Genomic DNA, 25,988 nt, shown 5'->3' on the forward strand with positions numbered 1-25,988 from the left:
GGACCTACATATATATGTTTGGTATCATTCTTTTCAGAATTTATTGACCTTTAATGTGATAGTTAGATTTTCAGATTCTTATTCCGTTTTTAAATTATAAACTAAAAAATATCAAGAACTCACGTCTTGCGAGACGGGACTTTGTGCCAAAAGATTTAACCTTGCCCGGGGCCGGAAATAAAAGACAAAGAGTAGGACAGCTGCTGTACAGGCTTTTAAATGTTCAAAGCGCTGTGCGAGATGCAGATCACGCGGTATGGCAGCAGCAGCAGGAAATCAGCAGCTGATCGAACAAAGAGGAGGTAAAAAAAAAAATATTTGTTTCCCATTGTATCACCATTTAAGAGGGGGTTTCAGAAGAGCGACCACGTCTCCTTGGGGTGTGTTCAGCCCCCCTCTTCACAATGCAAGCGGCAGAGACGAGAAGTGCCTGGTGAGAGAAGCAAGCGGGGGGACACCCTAGTGTATATATATATATATATATTTATTGTGGCAGGCGGCTGGGACACCGAGAAGGACCGAGAGAGGGACTATGTCTCCCTTGGACCATGAGAGGGCAGCCACCCTGATTTGTATGGGGGCCACGGGAATTGAGAATGGAAGGTCAACCCGATAGGGGCCCATGGCCACCACCAGGGGGCGCCCGGACGATTGAGGAGCCCTGGACGTCAACACCCGGAAGTGCTGGCGGAAGAAATACCAGGGACACCCGGAGTGCTTCCGGGTGCTCATGCGGCACTTCCGCCACACCAGGAAGTGCCGCAGGAAGCTCATCAAGGGGCACCTGGAGCACGTCCGGGTGGAAATAAAAGGGGCCGCCTCCCTCCTGTCATGAGCCGGAGTCGGGAGGAAGAGAACAAAGCTCGGGAAGGAAGACAGAGGCGGCAAAGGACCATTGGAAGGCCCGGGAAAGAAGGGTAATTGTGTGTTGTGCGGGACTTTGGACTTGTAAATAGTGTAAATAAAACTGTGTGTTGGACTTATTGGTGTCTGCCTGTCTGTGTCCAGGCTGAACTTCCACAATATATATATTTATTTAAATATAATATACAGTGCCTGTGAAAGAATTAGCCACCCTTGGAAGTTTTCACATTTTATTGTTGTACAACATTGAATCGCAGTGGATGTACCTTGGTTATTTAGACATTGAAAAAAACAGGAAAAAAACTGTGATTTCAAAAGTGAAAACAGATCTCTGCAAAGTAATCTAAATTAATTAGTACTAAAAAACAAAAAATAACTGATTTCATAAGCATGCATTCCCCTTCAAGTCAGTATTTAGTAGATGCACAGTTGGCAGCCATGACAGCTGAGTCTGTGTACTCAGGTCTCTAATCAGTTATTCATGTCTGGATTCTGCCATTTCTTTTCATTCCTCTTCTTTGCAAAACTGTTCAGCTTCGATCAGGTTGCACGGGGATTGTGAGTGAACAGCCTTTTTCAAGTTGGTTTGACGCTATTCCTGTGCAGGTTTGGCTTTATGTGTTATCTCATTCGTTTGCTCAAAAACAAATCTCCCAAGGTGTAGGTTTCTTGCAGACTGCATCCATTTTTCCTCTAGAATTTTATTGTATTCTTCTGCATTCAATTTTCCATCTTCCCTCACAAGACTTCCAGGAGCTTCCATAAGGACACATCTCCACAGCCAGATGTCGTTACCACCAATACTTCATTGTAAGGATGGTGTGTTTTTGATGAGGTGCAGTGTTCAAGCATACTGTATAGTCTGATTGGTAAAAAGATCAATTTTAGTCCCATCAGACCATAGAACTTTCTCCAGCTGACTTCAAATTCTCCCAGGTGTCTTCTGGCAAACTCTTATAGGCAAGATGTCACATGTGGTTTTTCTCCCATAAAGCTGCAACTGTTGAATCTCCTGGACATAGTTTAGTCTGCACAGTCTCTCCAATGTCAACTACTGTAGCCTGTACAGTAACTCCAACAGAATTACCACAGGTCTCCTGGTGGTGTCCCTCACTCAATTTCCCCTTGCAGTTTGTCTCCAGCTGCGCCATACTATCTCCATGCCTTACTTCAAGTGATATTCAATGACTTGGCTATTTGCTTGTCTCCTGACTTGTGTTTTTCAATCACCTTTTAATACTTTTGTTTTAGTGTTCTTCTTTGTGTCGGTTAGGCCACCGTATTGGCTCACCAGATGTTAGATCTTCTACATACGGGAGCATTTAGACAACAATTAATTGAAAACGTGGGCAGGTGATATCCATGGAACTAATTTTGGCATTTCTATAACCATTCGACTGCACCAGGGATTATTTAAGTGTATGAATACTATATCAATAATTTTGTGTTTAATATTTGTATTCAATTTAGCGATCATTTTCACATTGACACTGAAGAGTCGTTTTCTGTGGATCAATGTAAAAAAAAATCCCAAATTAAACTGAAAGCCGTTAAGTGCTGTATAAACAAAAATTGTGAACACTTCCACATATTTATAGACTTGACTGAAAATATTACTAAAAGGCCACAGCTCCTTTGATCCAAATTCCAGCTGGGTCACTACCTGTGCCTTCTTCCAATGTCTATACCTGTATAGGATTTCTCCACAATCTGTACATGTGTACTATGTTGTTGACTGTTAACACTAAACCAGCCTAGGAAGATCAATAAGTGCGGATGTGTTCATGAATGCACTCTGCAATGAATTGTAACCTCATTGCATTTCTTTTTTTGTCCCTCTTTGCATGTTATTTAAACTACTCTATATACAGTATAGTCAATGTGTAAAGCATTCTGGGGTTGTGCATGGACAGCAAAAAAATAAGATTCACTAGCTGACTCTACCACTTACATTCATCACATGTCACAGACTCCATGGAAAACAGATTTTGCTGTATTATTGTAAATACTTTATAAGTAGGTCCAATGATTATGGGTTCCAAAATGAAAATAAGGCAAAGGGATGTAATGATACAAGACTGCAGCATGGCTCATACCACTTAATAGATTTTGATAAATCAAGGCTACATAAGCATTCACAGCCCACACGGAAGCAAATCTCTTTTCTCTCTTTGTTCTCAGACTGTATTTGAAAAGGAGAGAAGCATCCCATGGAAATGTGCGTATCTTTTCTGTTTTAGCTCCTCCTTAACAAACTGCTTCAATAGATGGGCCATCAGCAGCTGCCAGAATGAAGCAAATCCTTTTATCCACCAGCTCAAAAACCGGAATTTTAAAGAGCCTGGCTCATTATATGAACTTGCAATAATGAATATCTCCTATTTATGGATGAACAAGCTGCTTTGCTTGGATTCCTCTCTCCCACTTGAAGTGCCGAAGAGACCCAGTTGCCTTGGTAACCAGGCCTCCCTGTGTGACAAGCCTGTGCTACTTACTAATTACAGAGGAAAAGATCAACAGTCAAACTTGGCCCCTTCTGCCTACTATGACACCAATGGTTTATGAAAGCATACCTTCTTGTTGGCCACTGCTCATGACTATTTAGCTTACTGGAATGGCAAGTGAATCAGAAGATTAAGCCATATAAATTATCTATAATAAACCATTTCATATTTGTTGGAAATACCAAGTAAGTCAAAGGCTATTGCTGCATTTATGTTCGCCCTTTCAATTCTGATGCCAAGCAGCATTACTTCTTTCCATATAGATTCACAACATAATCCCATTTTAAAAGAACCCATTATTACAGAATGCTGTGGAAGAGATTGTTGTTCACTCTGCTTAAGAGGAGAAAAGCAACTGGAATTTCTCCAGAGACTCTTCTCCTGCGTCGATATTTCTCATTAAATAAACTGCTGACTTCCAGCTTTTTGAATATCCGCTCCTGATCTTACCGGAACATCACGTAACCCTGCTTCTTCTTTCTAAAAGGTCTAAGTTCTTTTGGTCTGATGATTACTAAATGGTCCTTCAGAATCTGACAATGGATATGGTCGCCCTCTACAGGTCCATAAGTGTTATTTCCAGCATGTAAGGACTGACTCAGTTTTCATTTTCTGTTTTGACAGGAATCAACAAAAGGGAAAAACATTTGACAATTAAAAACTCATTCAGCCGATGACTAGTAGTAAACTCTTCCATTACTAAATGTTACTTTTCAGACAAGAAGGCCCACATAATTCTTAAACAAATTAATCTACACATACTAAATACAGTATGTCTTTTAAACATTACCTATTTGAAATCTGTTTACATATAAATATAAAAACACTTAACAATTCTGCAATTCAGCATTTGATTCATGTTATGCCCATCAAAGAGATCTCTTCTGGCAGCTTCATTCTTGTAACAAATTCCTTGAAATGATCATTTTCATTACTTCATTGGTTCCTACAAAATAAACATTTCTTGATTATCTTTATGATAAAACAGCTTAGAAATTAAACACATACACCTAATGGGAACTGAATTCCATCCATCCATTCATTCTTAGAACCTGTCTGTCTAGTAAAGGGCCTCTGGGCAGTCAAGAGCTTAGCCCAGCTGCACTGAGTGCAAGGTAGGAAGCAGTCATGAATGGCAGAGTTTCCTTCCAGTTGGACACACTCGATGCAAGATGGGGCCCAAATATTACTAGAATTTAAAAAAATAATAATAAAAAAAACTTATTATAAAACCTACAGCAATCCCCTTTTAGTCACCTTGAAAATACTCTCCTTGAAACAAAATACACGTGTCCCACTGCTTATCCTATTCCTGGAAACATTTCCTGTACTCCTCTTTTGTTACCTTGTCTACATTCTCTCCATGGATTTCTAACACAGTAGCAAATTTCTTTCCTTCAGTATTAATTTTATTTTAGGAACAAAAACAAGTCACAGGAAGGGAGATCTAGCCTATACGGGAGTTTGGTGGGGTGTGAGAAGCAAACAAGCAAATTGTTTTTGGACAAATACTATCTGACACACAGACGTAGTGTTGTGGAGGGGCTTTCTCACTGCACAAAATCCAGTTTTGGGTGCACCACTTCTCTAAACATTTTTTCTCTGATACTTTCCAGTAGACACTTCATGACTTCAATGTAATGTGGCCGATTAACATTCTGTCCACTGATAGCAAGCTCTTTATGAACAACTCCGTCAATGTCAAAAAAAGCTGATTAGCGTTCGGCCTTGAAAATCTACTATGGTGACTCGGGGGGGATATCTCCCAAGTCACGTATTATTGTAGAATAAATGTTAGGTGTACTCAGTTACCTCAGCACAATGGTACTCGATAGACTGATTAACCGGACTGTAGGCATACAGTACCTAGCAGAATATTTGGTAACTAGACCCAATTCCAGGAATGTTTGGATCCTCCTATGTACACACTCATACAGATCAGATTTTGAACTGCCAATATAATAAAAAAGCAAATTCAAACACAGATCTTCATTCTCACTCAAACCAGGCTAATTGAGCATTTCCAGTTAACCTAACCTGCACATCATTGGGGATTTTCTTTTTCTACAGCTGACCTTCTCCATCATTTCTGGAGTATTAAATGAAACTTTCCAAAATGTCGATTACACTCTGTTTTGGAATTGAACATTTATGTACACCCTTCTTCTTTCTGTTCTTGTACTCAAATAATAGCAAGTCAACTTATCCTTTATATCATTCATAAGTTCACTCCCTACTGATAAAAAACTTTAAGTTATTTGTGATTAACTGTTAATATACAGAATGTGTCACTCTTTATAATGGCAAACCTTTGCCAGCAGCACGTCAAATGTAAATTAAGAGTTTTGATCATTTCCCTCTTACCTTCCAATATCTGATGCACCCTGATGTCCCGAACAAACTGCTGAATGGCATAATCCTTCAAGTATCCATAGCCACCATGCATCTGCAGGGCCTGGTTACAGATCTGAAAAGGAAAAAATAACATTTTCGTCAAATACATCAATTTATAAATGGACCATCAACGCAGCATGTCACTTCCAATTACAGGTCCTCCTGTACTGTCTATCTATCGTTTGTTGATCCATCTATAGGGATTGGAGTAAACTCTTGAAAAAATATTTACTATGCATAAACTAACTCCAGTTGGGACACCAACCCATTACAAGGCTTTCACTTTCTCTGCCACTGAAATGCTTCATATTATTTCCAATAACCTTAAAAAAAAGCTGCAAACCAGTTTTTAATCCAGCTGTTGAGGACTGGGCATCAATGAACAAACTAACAAACTAACCCTAACCCTAACCCTAACCCTATGGTAATTCACAAGGGGAATGTGTATGTTCGAGGTCATTATAGTATGTGTAATCTGAGTATACATTCAAACCTACTACACTTCAATGGACTATACAGTAATCCCTCCTCCATCGCGGGGGTTGCGTTCCAGAGCCACCCGCGAAATAGGAAAATCCGCGAAGTAGAAACCATATGTTTATATGGTTGTTTTTATATTGTTATGCTTGGGTCACAGATTTGCGCAGAAACACAGGAGGTTGTAGAGAGACAGGAACGTTATTCAAACACTGCAAACAAACATTTGTCTCTTTTTCAAAAGTTTAAACTGTGCTCCATGACAAGACAGAGATGACAGTTCTGTCTCACAATTAAAAGAATGCAAACATATCTTCCTTTTCAAAGGAGTGCAAAGCAAGCAGTCAAAAAAAAATCAATAGAGCTTTTTGGCTTTTAAGTATGCGAAGCACCGCCGGTACAAAGCTGTTGAAGGCGGCAGCTCACACCCCCTCTGTCAGGAGCAGAGAGAGAGAGAGAGATAGAGAGAGAGATAGAGAGACAGATAAAAAAAATCAATACGTGCCCTTTGAGCTTTTAAGTATGCGAAGCTCCGTGCAGCATGTCCGTCAGGAAGCAGGTGCACACAGCCCCCCTGCTCACACCCCCCTACGTCAGCGCAAGAGAGAGAGAGAGAGAGAAAGAGAGAGAGAAAGTAAGCTGGATAGCTTCTCAGCCATCTGCCAATAGCGTCCCTTGTAAGAAATCAACTGGGCAAACCAACTGAGGAAGCATGTACCAGAAATTAAAAGACCTATTGTCCGCAGAAACCCGCGAAGCAGCGAAAAATCCGCGATATATATTTAAATATGCTTACATATAAAATCCGCGATGGAGTGAAGCCGCGAAAGGCGAAGCGCGATATAGCGAGGGATCACTGTATCAGGTATTGCGTCTCTCTTGCAAACACAACTTCTTAAGATAAAACGGCTGAAGCTAGAATGAGTGCAAGTGTGCCCCTGAATTTGCCCTGTGACAGACGTACACACTATTCAGGTTTAGTTACTGTAGTCTGCCCAATGGCACCAGGGTGGACAGTCTTTGTGATCATAATCTGAATGAATAGGTGGACCAGTCAAACAAATGACAAAGCTTTGATATTTTAGCCATATTTAAAGAAACAAAATGTCAGAAAAGCAATCATGCTTACCGCAAAACATTCATCTGTGGCAAACAACTTAGCCATGGAACACAACGTAACAGCGTCCTCCCTGTCTTCCTGCAGGGCTAGGGCAGCCTGACGTACCATTAGACGAGAAGCCACTAATCTTGTGGCCATTTGTGCCAAAGTGAACTGAAGGAACTAAGAGAGACAGATAAAGCTGGTAAGTGATGAAAAATCACTTTTGAATTACAGTGCAATGAGTTAAAACCAAGTGCCAACAATTATCATGCTACTAAATATGTAGAAAACACACACCAAATCAGGGATCAATAAAGTACATTTACTAAATAACTAGCTTGCTATCTATTATATAGTGCTTTTGCTATTTATCCATCATTATATTTAAAAAAAGGCAAACTGCAAGCAGCTTACTGTTCCTTGCATTTTAGCCCCCTAAGACACAGTATAAGCGGTCCAGTTTATATGAATATCACCATTGCGGAACAGGTTGGTTTGATGAGCAAATGACAAGGTGTGTATCGATGGATGCTCACATTCACTGCTGGCTTGCCAATAAATTGTGGATAAGGGAAAGGATTTAATTATAGCTGTTCATACTGCCCCTATGGCATATCCATTTGGACAGTGTCTATAACATTGTCTTTGTGAAACTGAGTGGTGAGCATAGCATATTACGCCACATGTAGCCCATAAATATATGTGCAAATGGAAAATGCTGGCAAAAGTGAATAGTGCAATGTTCTTGCATGTTCATTATTTGGGGGAGGACCTACTGATTATTCAATAGACCATTACACCTCCATTATCAATGTCCTTCACCAGCTCAAATCAATGAATCACCATGAATGGAGATTCTGTATACAACTTCCAATATGACATCTCCCGTTGACCGCTCACTGCCAATAATGTCTGGCCTGCTGACAGGCTCAAGCGGTCTGGAGTGTTGTGGACTGCTACTTAGTTACCTTCAACAATGAGTTCCATTATTTCTATTGGCTGATGACCACAAGATTCTTACTCTAGACCTCATTCTTAAGTAGTATACCAGCAGAACTTTGGGTAATATGGTGTACACCTGCAATTGGTCTCGCCATTACTCTTAGCTACTTTGATGGTACAATATTACACTGAGGACAATAGGATATAAATTATATACCTTCTTGTGGCACTTGGTGCTACTTTCTAACAGGGCAATGTTTAACCACATATGGCTGTCACCTGTTAAAAATGCCTTTGATATGCTATCAAAGACCTCTTTCTGGCAAAGCATGTAGGGAGGGTCACACAGTGCAAGCCACTCTGCGCCATAGGATACCAATGAACACTGTTATGATTGTATAAAATGATGCCAAGCTGCAGGCATTGCTAGTCACAGTGTTTTTTCAATACAAATGTGTTTACAAGAACCACCATTCTACACAAATAAATCTTTGTTTCGTGATCATTTCAGAATCACTCTTCTAGTTATATGTCATATGTCCTATGTGCGTGCTTTCAAGAAAATAGAACAAATGCTTCAGGATTCAGCATACTGGATAGAGGTCTAAATTAAAAATGGACAAGATCCTTTATTAAAAAAAGTAAGAAAAGTGTCTAAAGCCAACATGAAGACGTTGTCTCTTCATAGAGATGCTACCTGGCTATTGGACAATGGTTCCCCAAATTGCTTTCGGACTTTAAGATGATCCCTTGCAAGAAGAACAGAAGCGTGTGCTGCACCCAAGGAGCAGGAGGCTGTGAGCATATAGAAAAACATAAAATTAGATGATGACAAATATGAAGTAAAGTTTCATACTAATACTTATATCTCCAAATGGCTGTAGATGGAGATTGGTGGAAGTGTGAGACAGGACAATCCACATTGGACAGAATATTGTTGTGTATTTAATAAAACATTCACTCAATATTGAAACCTGTTTATTACAATGAGAAGTCATTGCATTCTGAAAGTATTGGGGGCAAGGTACAAAACAGCACTGAAGTTCACCCCACAGCATATTCACTCACACAAAGACACAGTCATTAAGAATACAGTTCTCTTTTATGTAATCTTACAACTACTGAGATAGCTTAAGTGGTTTATTAAAGGACTGCCATAGTATGAAGCTGTAAGGTTTCACATAATAAAAGTATAGAAAGGGTAGTACAGTGTACAAGGTGAGACACAAAAATAAACGGACTGGGCTTGGGGGCTTTCCTGGAAAACCATCTGGAGGTCGGCCGGACATGAATCATAGAACTATATCCCCTCCTACATGAACTCTCAAACTGTCCACCAGCTAGGTATATCCTGTGAATAGTCCAGTCAGTATTTGCACAACAATCGCTACACGAATTGCTGCGATAATGTCGGGTGGAAAAATCGAACAGAGAATCAACATCAAATTTCTAGTGAATTTTCTCTTTTTCCTTAAAGCAGTTTTTGACTGACAAAAACATTCCTGTCCTCGATCATCCTTCCTATTTCTCAATCTCCCAAGACATTTTGACAAGTCCCACCCTCTTGTCAAACATTTACAATCACTCCCATGGTCCAATCACTTCTCAGTCATATGAATGCTATTGTCAGACACAGTTCCTGCGCTCTCAGCTCCAAGCGGGGTCGGAAAAAAAAGACAGAGTAGAAGGCAAAGTAGAACGTCGTAAAGAAGTTCAAAAACGTTGGTGTGATACACATGTAGAGCTGGTTAGAGATTATGAAAGTACTAAAATCCGAAAGATCTCAAAACACTGATAGCAAAAATTGCATTAGTGCTAACAAACAGAAATTATTACTCGAAAAGAGATCAAATTTATGGACATAGGTGATATGACAGAAGTATGTAGATATTGTTTGGCTTTAAACTTTAAGTCGTAGACTTGGTAACACAAATTAGATGATCTACATCAGGGAAAAGTAGTGTTTCTTACCAATGAAGAGGCCTATCCGCGAGAATTAAAAGATTTGTTGTTTGGTGAAAGTTAAATCCACATACGCAAGCGGCAGAAATGTGAAGTGGTTGGCATGTAGCGCAGGCCGGGGGGGGGTTGGCGAGCGAAGCGAAATTTGTTACATATATATATATATATATATATATATATGTAGCTAGAGATCCACATAGGGAGAAAATAAGTCATTTTACAAACTCCACCGTACTAATCCACCCCAACCCCCTTACAACCTCCTCCTCCATCCTCACACTTCACCAGCTATATATTGCCTTCGATTCCTGTATGTCTAACCATTTTCCTCTGATGAGAAAAACTTGCATGTTGTCAAAAGCTTAGGAATAAAAAACTCTTTTAAGATAAGTGACTCAATGTCTCCCTTTGTGGATCTCTAGCTACAAATATGCAAACCGTATCACAGACCTTTGCTTCCATATATATACAGTGGTGTGAAAAACTATTTGCCCCCTTCCTGATTTCTTATTCTTTTGCATGTTTGTCACACAAAATGTTTCTGATCATCAAACACATTTAACCATTAGTCAAATATAACACAAGTAAACACAAAATGCAGTTTGTAAATGGTGGTTTTTATTATTTAGGGAGAAAAAAAAATCCAAACCTACATGGCCCTGTGTGAAAAAGTAATTGCCCCCTGAACCTAATAACTGGTTGGGCCACCCTTAGCAGCAATAACTGCAATCAAGCGTTTGCGATAACTTGCAATGAGTCTTTTACAGCGCTCTGGAGGAATTTTGGCCCACTCATCTTTGCAAAATTGTTGTAATTCAGCTTTATTTGAGGGTTTTCTAGCATGAACCGCCTTTTTAAGGTCATGCCATAGCATCTCAATTGGATTCAGGTCAGGACTTTGACTAGGCCACTCCAAAGTCTTCATTTTGTTTTTCTTCAGCCATTCAGAGGTGGATTTGCTGGTGTGTTTTGGGTCATTGTCCTGTTGCAGCACCCAAGATCGCTTCAGCTTGAGTTGACGAACAGATGGCCGGACATTCTCCTTCAGGATTTTTTGGTAGACAGTAGAATTCATGGTTCCATCTATCACAGCAAGCTTTCCAGGTCCTGAAGCAGCAAAACAACCCCAGACCATCACACTACCACCACCATATTTTACTGTTGGTATGATGTTCTTTTTCTGAAATGCTGTGTTCCTTTTACGCCAGATGTAACGGGACATTTGCCTTCCAAAAAGTTCAACTTTTGTCTCATCAGTCCACAAGGTATTTTCCCAAAAGTCTTGGCAATCATTGAGATGTTTCTTAGCAAAATTGAGACGAGCCCTAATGTTCTTTTTGCTTAACAGTGGTTTGCGTCTTGGAAATCTGCCATGCAGGCCGTTTTTGCCCAGTCTCTTTCTTATGGTGGAGTCGTGAACACTGACCTTAATTGAGGCAAGTGAGGCCTGCAGTTCTTTAGACGTTGTCCTGGGGTCTTTTGTGACCTCTCGGATGAGTCGTCTCTGCGCTCTTGGGGTAATTTTGGTCGGCCGGCCACTCCTGGGAAGGTTCACCACTGTTCCATGTTTTTGCCATTTGTGGATAATGGCTCTCACTGTGGTTTGCTGGAGTCCCAAAGCTTTAGAAATGGCTTTATAACCTTTACCAGACTGATAGATCTCAATTACTTCTGTTCTCATTTGTTCCTGAATTTCTTTGGATCTTGGCATGATGTCTAGCTTTTGAGGTGCTTTTGGTCTACTTCTCTGTGTCAGGCAGCTCCTATTTAAGTGATTTCTTGATTGAAACAGGTGTGGCAGTAATCAGGCCTGGGGGTGGCTACGGAAATTGAACTCAGGTGTGATACACCACAGTTAGGTTATTTTTTAACAAGGGGGCAATTACTTTTTCACACAGGGCCATGTAGGTTTGGATTTTTTTTTCTCCCTAAATAATCAAAACCATCATTTAAAAACTGCATTTTGTGTTTACTTGTGTTATATTTGACTAATGGTTAAATGTGTTTGATGATCAGAAACATTTTGTGTGACAAACATGCAAAAGAATAAGAAATCAGGAAGGGGGCAAATAGTTTTTCACACCACTGTATATATATATATATATATATATATATATATATATATATATATCCTCTTTAATAAAATCCCTTTGTGCGTCCAGGTGTCCGTGTGTGTGTGTCTTCTAGTGAAGTGCGCATGCGCGGGGCACGGTGCGTTGCGCGATATTACTGTCAGAGAAAGTTTAGAGGCGTTTTACGGAAATACAAACCAGTATTACTGCGAGAGGAAATTAAAGGTACACAATATAGTGACGCATATTACAGCCACATACAAGCCAGTATTACTGTCAGAGGAGATTAAAGGCATATTAACGACGCGCATGCCTGTATTACCGCCAGAGAAAATTAAAGGTATATTACGGACGTACAAGGCAGTATTACTGTCACAGAAAATTAAAGACACACAATACATGGCAGCAGCCCACGAAGAACGGTCAGCTCAGCAAGTAAACATCAACAAATGAAAGGCTGAAAGAAAGAAAAATACAACCAACAAAAAGAATGAGGTCAAAGTCCCTTGCCATTTAATATAGACTGTTCCTACTAATGTTTATGCACTACTGTTCTAGCGCCCGTTATTGTAACGGGCTAAATGACTAGAATATATATAAAATGGTGGATGGACGGAGCACTAGAAAATGAAGATCGGAGATCATCTGGAGCATGACTGGTGCAGTATAAAAAGAGGCTGCCAGAGTCGGGTGGTGGAGGACAAAGCTTGCTAGAAGAGGAGTGGATGCGTCAGAGGAGAATGAAAGAAGAAAGAAAGAGAGAAAAAGGGACTGAGCAGTAGTGTTGTGCTTGCTAACTGTGTACTGTGCACTGAAGTGTGGAGCAGGAAATACAGCTGCCCCACGAGAAATAAACATGCTATTTTGCACTTGTGTCCCTCTGAGCCTGTCTTGTGTCTGGATTTGGGAAGCTGCACGGCCCCCATATACCATTATATATACAGTATACAGTATGTGTATATATATATATATATATATATATATATATATATATATATATATATATATATATATATATATATATATATACCACAAGTGTTACCTGGTAGGTAACCACCCATACAATCAGATTGTGACACAGACTTCGAATGCCGTGAATATAATTACCCCGATCTACATGCTGTCAAATAAACGAACCACACACCGTGGCGCAACATTAGGGGCATCGCCCCTATATATATACCACATATATATATATATATGATAGGTCACCAGATTGTGATTCAGACCTATGGATATATACTGTATATCCATTCTACCACAAAGCCCACTCATAAACAATCTCCAGTTAATCAAACAACTTGGATAATGAAGAATAACCAGCATAACCAGAGAAGAACCCACAAAGATGCAGGGAGAAAGTGTAACTTCCACAAAGACAGTAAGCTAATTGTGGGACTGGACATCAGACTTTGTAGTCTTGAGGCAGCAGCTCAAACAACTAGACCACTATGCCATTCACTGTGCTGCTAAATAAGAATTCCTGTTAGAATTACTACCACCACTACAGTTATTGACTTAATTCTAGGATTAAAGGGTATGAGTGAAGACTGAAAGAGTTGAAACTTTTCAAATTATGCAGAGAGAAATAAAGTTATAAAATGACCAGCATGTTAAAAATGACAATAAGAGTAAGCTTTTATTTTGAAATCTGTCCTCCAAGAAAGAACATCAGGGCAATTGGTTAAGTGTAAAAGTCCATAAAGGAGTTGTTTTAAACTGTTCAGGTAAGAGGCCTTTAGGCTCCTAGTCTGAGGTCTTGTCAAACTGTACAGAAGTGAAGCACATGCTGGGCAAAGTAAAACGTGAAGCAGAACTTGAGTTATGTTGTTTTTAACTATTTTACACTTTTGATTACTTAGCTGGGAATCTCCAAAAAGCCAACCTTATGGCTTCTGATGACCATAAACATAATTTATAAGTCAAAGCTTAAAATTCAATACCCTTCTCTAATTATTTTTATTAGTGTAGTCAAAAGGGTGGATTGTCCATTCCTTCTTTAACTGTGGTCCCTTAAGTGCACTTGAGGATGCTCAGATGAATTTCTCGATTGCTGGCAAAAAGCAAAAGTCTAGAAATAAAAGATAATACCACTCTGCCATTAATCCCACATATTGGGACCTCTCAGTGCCCTCCACAATATTTGGGGCAAGGACCATGTATAAAAAGTGCTGTCATTTCTACATGGTGTGACAGAAATGTATGCAAATACCCTTAAATGAAGGTCTGTATTGTGCACTTTGATCATGTCTGTATTGTTTGATTTGTAATTTTACATTGTGGAACAGAGGGGTAAATCAAGGACAAATGCATTTTTGTCCCAAACATTATAAAAGGCACTGTAAAATGGACAAAACTAAAGGTAAGAGGTTAACAGGTGATGGATATATAGCTGGTTTTGACATTTCTTCTTCTCTGCCATTAAAGTTAGGTTTGGTTCTTAGCATGATAAAACAATGTCACACCAACATTAGGAAACGTGTCTTGGTAGAAAGAAATATAGATAAATTGAACAAATTTAAAATAGAACATTTGGAACTCTCAAATACTAACTCAATATTATTTTAGATATGTGAGGTGAATAAGAAATAACATAAGGAGCACTGGCTAAATGGACTTAAAAAAAAACTGTTCTTATGTTATAACAGACACACTCCATGCATTCCAATTATGTGAAAGGATGGAATAAATAATTGCCCTGGTGCCTTATGATCAAGGTACGCTTTATTATATTAAAAAAAAAACTAACCAATAACACAGAAATGATGAAATAAGAGTTTAGAGGGTCTAGGTCCCTGTTCATGTTGGGGCTTCTTGCCTTTGTTTTATATGTTCTTTGCGTTTAGACAGAATAGATTACCTATGAATAACGTGGTCACTTTGGAAAACCAATAATATTTGACTAATGACTAAAAGGATGAAATGGCAACAGACAATGCATGTGTAGTGAAAGAAAAGAGCTAAACTGCATACTCCCTTGAGGAATCACTGCTTTGTGTTTTCATCACTCTCCTTATTGGTTTATTGACTTGACTCCAAAATGAATTGGGCAAATTATGTGGTTTTTATAATTTAAGAGAAAGCATGCCAACCCAAGTCAGGCTGTCCCATGGGACACAGAGCAGAATGTCCTTGGCAAGACTGGCTCAGTTTTAATAAAGGCAAACCGCTAGTATAATCTACTGAAGTTTACTACTGCATTATGTGTATGAGAGATCACCCTCCCACTCCCACACACCCCAGCTGTCAATCTGTATGGTTGGAATATTCATTAAGAATGAGCGCCAGCTTTTGTGGTTTGTATTATTACAGTGAGGAACATAAGTATTTGAACACCCTGCAATTTTGCAAGTTCTCCCACTTAGAAATCATGGAGGGGTCTGAAATTCACATTGTAGGTGCATTCCCACTGTGAGAGACAGAATGTAAAAAAAAAAAAAATTCAGGAAATCACATTGCATGATTTGTACAGAATTTATTTGTATTGCACTGCTGCACATAAGTATTTGAACACCTGGCAATCAGCAAGAATTCTGGCTCTCAAAGACCTGTTACTCTGCCTTTAAGAAGTCCACCTCTACTCCACTTAGTAATCTTAATTAGTAGCACCTGTCTGAGCTCTTTAAAGACACCTGTCCACCCCAAATTCAGTCAGATTCCAACTATTACCATGGGCAAGACCACAGAGCTGTCAAAAGACACCAGAGACAAAATGTGGACCTCCACAAGGCTGGAAAGGGCTACGGGGCAATTGCCAAGCAGCTTGGTGAAAATAGATCAACTGTTGGAGCAATTGTCAGAAAATGGAAGAGGCTAAAGACGACTGTCAGTCTCCCTCGGACAGGGGCTCCATGCAAGATCTCACCTCGTGTGGTATCACAGATGATAAGAAAGGTGAGGAATCAGTCCAGAACTACACGGGAGGAGCTGGTCAATGACATGAAGAGAGCTGGGACCACAGTTTCAAAGGTCACTGTCGGTAGAACACTATGCCGTCATGGTTTCAAATCACGCATTTTCACAGAAGGTTCCCCTGCTCAAGTCATCACATGTCCAGGCCCATCTGAAGTTTGCCAATGACCATCTGGATGATCCAGAGGAGGCATGGGAGAAAGTCATGTGGTCAGATGAGACCAAAATAGAACTTTTTGGTCTAAACTTCACTCGCCGTGTTTGGAGGAAAAAGAAGGAGGAGTTGCATCCCAAGAACACCATCCCTACTGTGAAGCATGGGGGTGGAAACATCATGCTTTGGGGGTACTTTTCTGAGAAGGGGACAGGATGACTGCACTGTATTAAGGAGAGGATGAATGGGGCCATGTATTGTGAGATTTTGAGCAACAACCTCCTTCCCTCAGTAAGAGCACTGAAGATGAGTCGTGGCTGCGTCTTCCAACATGACAATGACCCGAAGCACACAGCCAGGATAACCAAGGAGTGGCTCCGTAAGAAGCATATCAAGGTTCTGGAGTGGCCTAGCCAGTCTCCAGACCTAAATCCAATCGAAAATCTTTGGAGGGAGCTGAAACTCCGTATTGCTCAGCGCCAGCCCCAGAACCTGACAGATCTAGAGGAGATCTGTGTGGAGGAGTGGGCCAAAATCCCTGTTGCAGTGTGTGCAAACCTGGTCAAGAACTACGGGAAACGTTTGACCTCTGTAATTGCAAACAAAGGCTTCTGTACCAAATATTAACACTGATTTTCTCCGGTGTTCAAATACTTATGTGCAGCAGTGCAATACAAATAAATTCTGTACAAATCATACAAAGTGATTTCCTGAATTTTTTTTTACATTCTGTCTCTCACAGTGGGAATGCACCTACAATGTGAATTTCAGACCCCTCCATGATTTCAAAGTGAGAGTACTTGCAAAATCGCAGGGTGTTCAAATACTTATGTTCCTCACTGTATTTAATGTTATGATTTTGACTTTGCTTTTAAAGGTCAATTTCAAACCTCCAATCTTCTTCACTATATTTGCTTGCAAATCATTCTAAAATGTTTGACATATGCAGGAAGCATAACCTTCAGTCCCATATTTGATTAATTCAATAACAAGAGGTGACTCAGTTTTTGAATGATGGGGTGCACTTACTATTTAAAATGTCTACTCCTTACAAATGTCATGACCTTATGTAATAGGTCCATATTTAATAGAATTCTTAACACTTTAATGTAATAAAACTGTTTCATTTATCTATCCATGAATTATATGAACTTGTCTTTTTCTACCTGGGGTCACTAATTGCCATGGCCTATACAAGCAGCATCAGGAAAAACACTCGGGAGGGAACACAGCAGAGCACACTAATACTGGCCATAGTAATGACACCATTCATCCATCCATCCACTCATTTTACAAACTTTATTTATTTTCCTACTGTATTGCAAGGACCCATTACATTTATTATGCACTGCCAGCTACCGAGACATGTGACTTTTAAATAATCCAAGGTATTTTCTCACTAGGCCTGGGATGCAGAAGTCTGTAGCATATTGAGATATCCAGGTGTGTGTTAGCTGCGTATTTGTTTGCTTTTTTAATTGTTTTTTTAGAATCTTGCTAGTGACTTATCTGGTTTCAGGTAATCTTGAAGTTTAAACTCTGGGCCAATCACTCACTGTATACAATTCAAATTCCTTGTCCAGGTCAGTGTGGGTTTTTTTTCCCCTCAATACTCAGATTTTTCAATTACTTGCAGGCAAAGTGCATTTTAAGGTAAGTGAAGACTGTACTTGTATGTGAGTATGCCATGCTAAATACTGGTTCCTTATTCAAGGTTGATTCCTGTTTTGCATTTCATGTTGTTAAGATATGCAAACCAACCCATGCTTCTAAACTGGATTAAGAAGGTTCAGTAACAGATGGATAAATCAACGCATGATAAATTATCTTAAACTTTTCCATACAAATTAATTGACTGACATAACGACCTTCAAAACATACATTAAAAAACAGATTGTCAAGCTGACATATGAAAAAATAAGAGAAGCAGATGCTGTGTTCATTTGCTTTCAGAATGCTCAGAGCTCCAAGTTGTGATGTTTCACCATCTCACTTTAGTGTTTTCACGTGAATATCCAGTCAAATTGTTTGGAGAGATGCAAAGTTGCTATTGATATTTTACTTGGTACAGTATGTTACAAAAAGCTATTCAAGGTAACCTTTATATTTTATAGAGCAAACAATGAGATTCGACCACAAAAATGGCTTTTCCGGCTTAGCAGATTATATTTTTTTATTGTATACCATTGACTAACGTGAAAAGTCAGTGTTACATCACAACTCAGGGAGTTCGGATAGCTTGGTTTTCTCCAAATTCTCCAACTCCTAGCTCCAAGTTTGTGGATGCAGCAAGAGCACAACAAACCAAATTTGCACATACTCAAGCTCACCAATGTTTATGCGGCCCCCATTAAGTCCCTTCATGGCAATTAGGAAGCCTTGGCCTTCCTCTCCAAGTCTGTTAATCACTGGCACAGCACAATCTTCAAAGATTACAGCTCGAGTGGGTTGTGAGTTCCACCCTACCTGAAGTGGGGGGAAAAAAAGATTATATTTATAATTATAGTTTGATATGTAATATAAACACTTCCAAAGTGTATATCCATATGTAATTTAGAATCCACTTTGGATTCATAAAGTATTCACACCCCTTCACTTTTTCACATTTTATTATGTTGCATTGCATCCTTATGCATATAATCATTTAAACTGTTTCCCCACTTCAAGCAACACTCAAAACATCAGAATGACAAAAGGAAAACACGATTTTAGAATTTTTTGGAAATGTATTAACAATAAATATTGAAATGTCCTGTTGATACGTGTATTCAGACCCTTTACTCAGGATTTAATTCAAGCACATTTTTCTAAACTCCGAGTGGGCTTCAATGTGTCTTTTACTGAGGAGAGGTTTCTGTCTGGCTAGTCTGTCATAAAGCCCAGATTAGTAGAGTGTTGCAGTGTTGGTTGTCCTTCTGGAAGTTTATTCCATCTCCATGCAGGTTCTCTGTAGGTCAGCCAGAATAACCATAAGGCTCTTGGTTACCTCTCTTACCTAGGACCTTCTCCCATGATTGCTCATTTTGGCCTGGTAGGCAACTCTAGGAAAAGTCATGGATGGTTTAAAATTCTTCCATTTAAGAATTAGGAAGGCAACTGTGAGGAACCTTTAGTTTTTTGTAGCCCCTCCACAGATCTGTGCCTGAACACAATCCTGTCTCTAACCTCTGCAGGCAATTCATTGGACCTCACGGCTTGGTTTTTGCTCTGGTACACATTATCAGTTCTGGGACCTTCTATAGACAGGTGTGAGCCTTACTTCATCAGGTCCAATCAACTGAATAAATCAGGTGGATCCCAAACAACATATAGGAACATCTCAATGATGATTAACAGAATGGAATGTACCAAAGCCAAATTAAAGGTGTTATAGCAAAGGGTCTGAATAGTTGTGTCAATGTGATTTTTCAGTTTTCTATTTTCAATAATTTTGCAAAAAATTCCAAAATCCAGTTTTTATTTTGTCATTCTGGGCTACTGTGTGTTGTTTGATATGAGGAAAAGTAATTTAAAATATTTTAGCACAAGGCTACAACATAGCAAAATGTGAAAAAGTAAAGTATCTGAATACTTTCTAATCAATTTCATACTAAAAGCTCATATCCTGTGTTTCATTTCAATTCCAGTATACCTGGGTAGAGGAGCCACTCTAATAACAACTGAATAGCGGTCCAAATACTTAAGGACCACACTGTATATAGACATGATAATAAAAAGAGAGAATGTTTTATTCTTTGAACAGAAAAAAAATTCATCTCTTTTGTCTTTTATTTTTACAGTACAATGTTTTCAAGGAGCAGAAACTTTTCTGCTGGCGGAGCTTCACTTGGCATTTTATTCAGCAGGGAACTCATCCCAAATCACAATTTAGATTCTTCATTCCTTCACTTTTAGGGAGATAAGAATAAATAGCGCAGAAACATTTTAAACAGTTCATCTAAGAGACATTCTTGAGGATAAAGTACACCTCTTCTTGGCAGTTGCCTTCTCAACAATAAAGATCAGTGTGAATAACAGACGCCAGGTACAAACCTAATTCAATTGGTATTTCCAGTTCATACAAGTCCAATAGTCAACATTTTGTAGATTCTACAATATTTTGCAAATACTTTACACATAGAATAGTAATAACATTTTTTCTTTGTAATGTCCCTGTGAGAAAATTCTGGCAATTAACTGCCAATTAAAACTTTGGGGTATGGGAAGGACACCATCACAGATATGCATTAGGAAGAATACCCAAATGCCACACTAGCAGTCATTAGGCCAGGACTTATTTCATTAAAAAGAAAAAAAGTCACCTTTTTCTCTTTCTTTCCAAAACTGAGACCTGGTGTTCCTTTCTCCACCACTACACACGAAATCCCTTTGGCTCCTTTTTCTCCTGTCCGGCACATCACCACATAAATATCTGTGTCACCACCTCCACTGATGAATGCCTGAAAATAGAAGACCAAGACTAAAATGCAAAAATAAAATCTCAATAGCAGTTGGTCTGGGACATACAGTCATATGAAAAAGTTTGGGAACCCCTCTTAGCCTGCATAATAATTTACTCTCAACAAAAAAAAGATAACAGTGGTATGTCTTTCATTTCCTAGGAACATCTGAATATTGGGGTGTTTTCTGAACAAAAATTTTTAGTGACGCAGTATTTAGTTGTATGAAATGAAATCAAATGTGAAAAACTGGCTGTGCAAAAATGTGGGTCCCCTTGTAATTTTGCTTATTTGAATGCCTGTCACTGCTCAATGCTGATTACTTGCAACACCAACTTGGTTGGATGAGCTCGTTAAGCCTTGAACTTCATACACAGGGGGTTCCAATCATGAGAAAAGGTATTTAAGGTGGTCAATTGCAAGTTGTGCTTCCCTTTGACTCTCCTTTGAAGAGTGACAGCATGGGATCCTCAAAGCAACTCTCAAAAGACCTGAAAACAAAGATTGTTCAGTATCATGGTTTAGGGGAAGGCTACAAAAAGCTATCTCAGAGGTTTAAACTGTCAGTTTCAACTGTAAGGAATGGCATCAGGAAATGGAAGGCCACAGGCACAGTTGCTGTTAAACCCAGCTGGTCTGGCAGGCCAAGAAAAATACAGGAGCGGCATATGCGCAGGATTGTGAGAATGGTTACAGACAACCCACAGATCACCTCCAAAGACCTGCAAGAACATCTTGCTGCAGATGGTGTATCTGTACATCGTTCTACAATTCAGCGCAATTTGCATAAAGAACATCTGTATGGCAGGGTGATGAGAAAGAAGCCCTTTCTGCACTCACACCACAAACAGAGTCGCTTGTTGTATGTAAATGCTCATTTAGACAAGCCAGATTCAATTTGGAACAAAGTGCTTTGGACTGATGAGACAAAAATTGAGTTATTTGGTCAGAACAAAAAGTGCTTTGCATGGCGGAAGAAGAACACCGCATTCCAAGATAAACACCTGCTACCTACTGTCAAATTTGGTGGAGTTTCCATCATGCTGTGGGGCTGTGTGGCTAGTTCAGGGACTGGGGCCCTTGTTAAAGTCGAGGGTCAGATGAATTCAACCCAATATCAATAAATTCTCCATGATAATGTTCAAGCGTCAATCACAAAGTTGAAGTTATGCAGGAGTTAGATATTCCAGCAAGACAATGACCAAAAACACAGTTCGAAATCTACAAAAGCATTCACGCAGAGGGAGAAGTACAATGTTCTGGAATGGCCGTCACAGTCCCCTGACTTGAAAATCATTGAAAATCTATGGGATGATTTGAAGCAGGCTGTCCATGCTCGGCAGCCATCAAATTGAACTGAACTGGAGAGATTTTGTATGGAAGAATGGTCAAAAATACCTCCATCCAGAATCCAGACACTCATCAAAGGCTATAGGAGGCGTCTAGAGGCTGTTATATTTGTAAAAGGAGGCTCAACTAAGTATTGATGTCATATCTCTGTTGGGGTGCCCAAATTTATGCACCTATCTAATTTTGTTATGTTGCATATTGCATATTTTCCGTTAATCCAATAAACTTAATGTCACTGCTGAAATACTACTGTTTCCATAAGGCATGTCATATATTAAAAGGAAGTTGCTACTTTGAAAGCTCAGCCAATGATAAACAAAAATCCAAAGAATTAAGTCATATGACTGTAGATTTGTGTGCAGATTCTGGGTGCAAGCACTTTTACAGAAACATTACAATTTTTCAATATCACATAAACTTAATCACACCGCCTATTCTATACAGTGGAACCTCGGTTCACGAACGTCTCTGAACACGTACAAATCGGATTACGACCAAAAAGTTCCCAAACTTTTGCATCTGTTCACGATCACACACTCAGTATATGAACAAGCCAGTTTCCCTTTCGGTTTGTGCGCGCCGATGATTTCCTCACGTGTTCAGTCTCTCCCTGTGCAGCGAGCGAGTGAGAGAGGGAGTACAAGAGTGCGAGCGACAAGAGAGTGAGCTAGAGAGAGACAGCGTGCGCGAGAGAGACAGACACAGGTGCAAGAGAGAGACACACACACACACGAGAGAGAGAGAGAGACAGACACACACACACGGGACAGACGGATGGACACACACACGCACATGCGAAAGAGAGAGAGAGAGAGGGCTGGCCACATAAGGCCGAGAAGGCAGTTGAAGAATGCACCGGCTTGTTTTTAAAGAGACTGATTCAAGCATTGTTTTAACCTTGTTGTATTTAAGGAAGACTTTTTTTCTATTGGATTTTAACCTCCACTTCACTTCTGTTTACAGCGATCGGTTTGTAGCGTGCATTGTTGCAATGTTACTTTTCTTGGTTGTTTATTAAATTACGGCTTTTTCAAATGTTCATTTTTTTCCCTCATTAAAAAACTCATTAAAACTCATTAAAAAAAGAACGCTGTGCATTCTATGGTATACTTATATCTGTGCTTAAAAATCTTAAAAAATATATATTTACATACAGGTTGTACGGTCTGGAACGGATTAATTGTACAGTATTTACATACAATCCTATGGGGGAAATTATTTCGAACCTGAGGTTCCGCTGTACATTAAAAAATAGTTTACAGTTCTCCTAGTTCATATTAGAACATAGGTTTTTGATGAGAATAGGCCATTCAGCCCATCAAAGCTCACCAATCCTGTCCACCTAATTTCTTGACAATAACATCAAGTCACATTTTGATGGTCCCAAAATGCCTGCTCTCTTCCAGACTACTTGGTAATTTATTTTATGTGCCTATGGTTCCCTGTGTAAAGAAATACTTTTTAATGTTTGTGCAAACGTTATCCCTCAACAAGTATCCAACTGTTTCCTCGTGTTCCTGTCGAACTCATTTCAAAGTAACAACACAGATCAACTGTGCAACTCTTTTCATAATTTTAAACACTTTAATCATGTTACCTCCTAATCTCAGTTTGCTTAAACTGAAAAGGTTCAACTCCTTTAATCTTTCCCCATACTACTACTCATACTATGTAGTACCGGAATCAGTCTAGATGCTCTCCTCTTGACTTATTCTAGGACTGCTATGTATTTTTTGTAGCTCAGAGACCAAAACTGCTTGCAGTACTCCAGATAAGGCCTCACCAGTGCATTATAAAGCCTAAGCATAACCTTCTTTGACTTGTACTCTACGCATCAGGGGCAATATATAATTTAACATTCTGTTAGTGTTCTTAATGGTTTCTGTACACGGCATGCTTGTTGCTAGTGACGGGTTCAGTATGACTCCTAGGATCCCCTCATAAAGGGTACTTTCAAATTTTATCATTGTGTGATCAATTATTTTTGTGTTTTGTATTTGTAATCAGTTTAGTCCACATTGCAGAGAGTTGTTTCCATTTTGACATTAAAGGGTCTTTTTTTGTTGATCAGTGTTGAAAAATTCAAATTAAACCCACTGTGATTCAATGTTGTATAACAAAAAATATGGAAACGTCCAAGGGAGTGAATCCTTTTTATAGACACCGAATATTGCTGTATATGTAATGTGATTATTTATGTAATAATTGCCTTTTTATTTATTTAATTTTGGCACAAATTGTATTCCATACATATACTGGCAAGACCAATTATATTTAGAAATGAAGAGCAGGGTATTATCTAGAGATCTTTCCATGATTTCAAAGTGTGCATTCATGCCTGCGTGAAGCTAACATGAAAGGATGGCTTTTCTAATATTAGTTCAGTAATCCAAATCTATACACAGTGCACACAATACACCAGTGGACCTCTTAATTAATTTTAATGATGAATAGACTCTCTCTTCTTGTTAGGTCAAGACAAAAAAAAGAGTAAATCACTCACCTTAGAACCATTAAGTATGTAATGATCCCCCCTACGTTTTGCGGTAGTTAGCAAAGAAGCTGCATCACTGCCACTTCCTGGAGCAGAACACAAAGAAAAAGACAATGGAAAACAAAAGGCAAGGAAATTCAGTTGTGCCAACATGAAGTATTTTGAGCCTCTTAGTGTTTTGGATAGTTTCTGACTTTCTTTTTTAATCCTAATATTACTGAATTTTTGGAAAGTACTTGGCACTTTCCAATCCAAGGAGAAAGTCATGGCAGTTGGTGACAACCCTCTTGAACATTACACAAGACCAACCAATGGCCATATATCTTGTCAGTATAGATAGATAGATAGATACTTTATTAATATGACTGCTAGGTGCCTTTACACTACAAAAATGGATCTGGATCAAATGCCACTGTCAACATTTGATTTTGAATAGATTCTACTTGAAATTCTGTTGACCCAACCAAGAATGTTTCTTATCTTGAGGCAGTATGGCTATAGATCACTGCGATGGAGCATCATTTGATTTATCTCAGATGGCAGCATTAATGCTCTGTAAACCATGTCCCAGGATGTTCTGTACTTCCCCTCCATCATATTATATAGACTGTATATGCAGCAACATCACCTAGCATTACCCCAAGCTACTACATGCACTTGAAAAAATACTGCATTTACTAAAAACTGAAGTGACTAGCTGTTTGAAACCAGACATTTTTATGTGAATTATCTGTTCAGCTCCATAAATGTCACATGCAATTATTATAAAACTATCAGTAACGGTGCCGTGTAGTGAATACACTTGACTTAACCATTCATAGTTTTCATCCTCTTTCTCTGTACGTTTAGCATTCATTTGCTCAGAGGTTGATGCGCTTGCTGCTTCATGAGCAGCTCTTCTTTTCTCCACCGTAGTGGTTCGCTTCTTCTCTTCTTTCGTCAGCGTCTTTTCATGTTAAAACTGATTAAGTCAGTGTTTGTGCTGCAATTACTTAGTACGTTTTCTTTAATTTATCACGTAGAGAAAAGCCAAGCAAAATGACACCTTTTATTGGCTAACTAAAAAGATTACAATATGCAAGCTTTCGAGGCAACTCATGCCCCTTCTTCAGGCAAGATATAATACAGAAACTGAAGTTTCCTATGTTTATATACACACTCTAGGACAAGAAACAACATTGGTAAATATTTAAATGAGAAATTTTAAGCACTTAAATCTTCAATTTGCCTCAAGAATGATTTAAGATATGAAGAGGTCAGGGAAGTGACTGCGAAAGTGGTAGGGAGTGAGAACGGCGCCTGTACGCATGCGCCACATGGCC

The 25,988-nt window shown here is 39.2% G+C and overlaps 1 protein-coding gene across 2 annotated transcripts in view; it reads right to left on the reverse strand.

Moving 5' to 3' along the window:
• acad8 (acyl-CoA dehydrogenase family, member 8) overlaps positions 1-25,988 on the reverse strand; it is a 40,712-nt gene that overhangs the window by 6,435 nt on the left and 8,289 nt on the right. Inside the window, exons 5-11 of one of the 2 annotated variants that reach the window (XR_003717331.2) lie at positions 24,676-24,752; positions 20,685-20,822; positions 18,714-18,849; positions 8,981-9,078; positions 7,369-7,521; positions 5,733-5,835; positions 4,201-4,314 (exon numbers count right to left, since the gene is read on the reverse strand). Coding sequence is in view for 1 of the 2 variants with exons in the window: in XM_028810418.2 (XP_028666251.1) it covers positions 4,262-4,314; positions 5,733-5,835; positions 7,369-7,521; positions 8,981-9,078; positions 18,714-18,849; positions 20,685-20,822; positions 24,676-24,752 (758 nt within the window). In the remaining variant the exon portion in view is untranslated. Of the gene's footprint in view, positions 1-1,077; positions 4,315-5,732; positions 5,836-7,368; positions 7,522-8,980; positions 9,079-18,713; positions 18,850-20,684; positions 20,823-24,675; positions 24,753-25,988 lie in introns of those variants that run through there. The other variant, XM_028810418.2, reaches the window with a different exon arrangement.

The sequence above is a fragment of the Erpetoichthys calabaricus genome, chromosome 9 (genome assembly GCF_900747795.2).
Source record: "Erpetoichthys calabaricus chromosome 9, fErpCal1.3, whole genome shotgun sequence".
NCBI lineage: Eukaryota > Metazoa > Chordata > Cladistia > Polypteriformes > Polypteridae > Erpetoichthys > Erpetoichthys calabaricus.